This window comes from Galeopterus variegatus, unplaced genomic scaffold (assembly GCF_000696425.1).
Source record: "Galeopterus variegatus unplaced genomic scaffold, G_variegatus-3.0.2 Scaffold8830, whole genome shotgun sequence".
NCBI lineage: Eukaryota > Metazoa > Chordata > Mammalia > Dermoptera > Cynocephalidae > Galeopterus > Galeopterus variegatus.
Genome location: NW_007734941.1, coordinates 71,365 through 73,338, shown reverse-complemented (window position 1 = coordinate 73,338; position 1,974 = coordinate 71,365). Strand labels below are relative to the sequence as shown.

At 36.4% G+C, this 1,974-nt stretch overlaps 1 protein-coding gene across 1 annotated transcript; it reads left to right on the top strand.

Moving 5' to 3' along the window:
- Positions 1-241: 241 nt before the first annotated feature.
- Positions 242-565, top strand: LOC103608781 (39S ribosomal protein L42, mitochondrial-like). Its single transcript, XM_008593179.1, has one exon. The coding sequence runs from the start codon at positions 242-244 to the stop codon at positions 563-565; it is 324 nt and encodes a 107-aa protein (XP_008591401.1).
- The last annotated feature ends 1,409 nt before the right edge of the window (positions 566-1,974 follow it).

Here is a 1,974-nt window from a genome sequence, read left to right as displayed (position 1 = left end):
TAATCTGGTCAAGGCCACATCACAGTAAAATAAATATTTTGTCAGCATCTTCTACTGTGTTGAGAACCTTTTTTTCCTTTGGGTTTTCTCATTAGAAATGCAAATATTGGAGACAAGATGGTGGGTTCATGTTGAGGACCTTTCGAGGGATGAAAATTGGTTTGCCTAAAAGCAGATATTAAAAGCAATTCCTCTTCAAAACATCTTTTTTTATACCACCTGATAAGCATCTTGATACACCATGGCAGCAGCAGCAGTAAAATGGGGGGGTGATATCAAAGAGAACTATCTTGAAACATTTCCAATCCAAAATGGAGCTTTATATTGTGTTTGTCATAAATCTACATCTTCTTCTGTTCCGGATGACCATAATTGTAAAGTAGAGCTTGCTTTGACATCTGATGGCAGCACAATAGTAGGCTATCACCCTTCTGTGGACATTCCATACGAACACACAAAACCTATCCCTCGACCAGATCCTGTGCATAATAATGAAGAAACACATGATCAAGTGCTGAAAACCAGATTAAAGAAAAAGGTGAACAACTTAAGCAAGGACCAATGACAGAACAACTTATCAAAATGTTCTTTACTACTAAACACCATTGGTATCCTTGTGGACAGTCATATGAAACTGAATCCTCCAAAAGACAGATGATATTGAGGTTCTTGGGGAAATCAAAGAGACCTATGCCTCATTTACCATTTGTCACCTGAGAAAATGCAATCTGGTGTATTCAATAGTATGCTATATAGTAAAATAATAATAATAAAATGTCTTATATATTAGAATGTGTATTTCTCTATATATTATATAATTCTGGATTTGACATTTTCACGTAGAAAAACTTATTGCTTCTCATTTTCCTTTTGAGATATTTAAATCTTCAATTTCTTTTAAAAAAATAAATGCAAATATTATGTGTGGGATTTTTTTTTTCAAGAATTTCAACATTGGCCTTTTCCCACTGGTTTTGGTGACCTCATGAAATTAAGAGAAAACAACTGTGGAAAAGGAAAAAGTGTGTATATCACTGTCATCCTGTAAGTGCATATATTAACCCATGCCTAAGTCCTGAGGCATACAATATCAAAAAATATGTGTAGAAAAAAATCAGGCATCGGAGCCTATGTAAACCTGGTAAATATAATGTTTCGTTTTCATAAAAATTTGTCTTTCTTATTTCCCTAATGCTTGCCTTACCGTAATTCGTTTCTCCACACATCTCATACTGGTATACATACCGGGTGTTAGTATATGTGCAAAGGCATTCACTGGATAAGAATAATGTCTTTTAATTTTTTCCTACTGCTAGAGTTTAGTACAGTGTACAGAAAAGCACTCAATGAACACTCATTTTTTAAAAATGTATGAAACTTTCATACTTTTTTGAGGCAAGAACTTAAAAGAAAAGATAAGTAGCTAATTGGATGGAGACAGGGGGTTAAATATATAAGAAGGAGTAAAAATGCCCAATGAACAGTAAGGCCAGCCCATATAACTTAACTATACGTAAGTTTGTGAGGCATCTGAGAGGCAATTCTTGGCCTGAGCTACCTGAGGTCTTGGACTGTCCCGTCGAACATTGAGAAGGTAGAGTTGGTCCTGGCCTTTATCCTTGTCGGTTTTGACCTAGTCAGGGAAGATGCCAAAAGTCAGGTCTGGATTGCTAACCCTTTCACCGGGCCTCCTAGGCAAACTTCCACCTATACTCATCACAGCACCTGTCAACAGCCCTAAAAATGCGAAGGGAGAGAGAGAGAGAGAGAGACCTCCTTCCCCCACACTACACACCAATGTAGTTTAAGAGATTTAGCTGAAGCCGCACTTAATGCTGTCAAGACATTTCAACATTAGGCAGCTTTTATCTTCATACCTTTTTTCTTAACTGCAATATTCTTTTGCTATTTTATTTTACATGCCAGTTTTGCCCGCTTTATTTAGCTGTCTCAAGAAATGCAATGTTACAATAC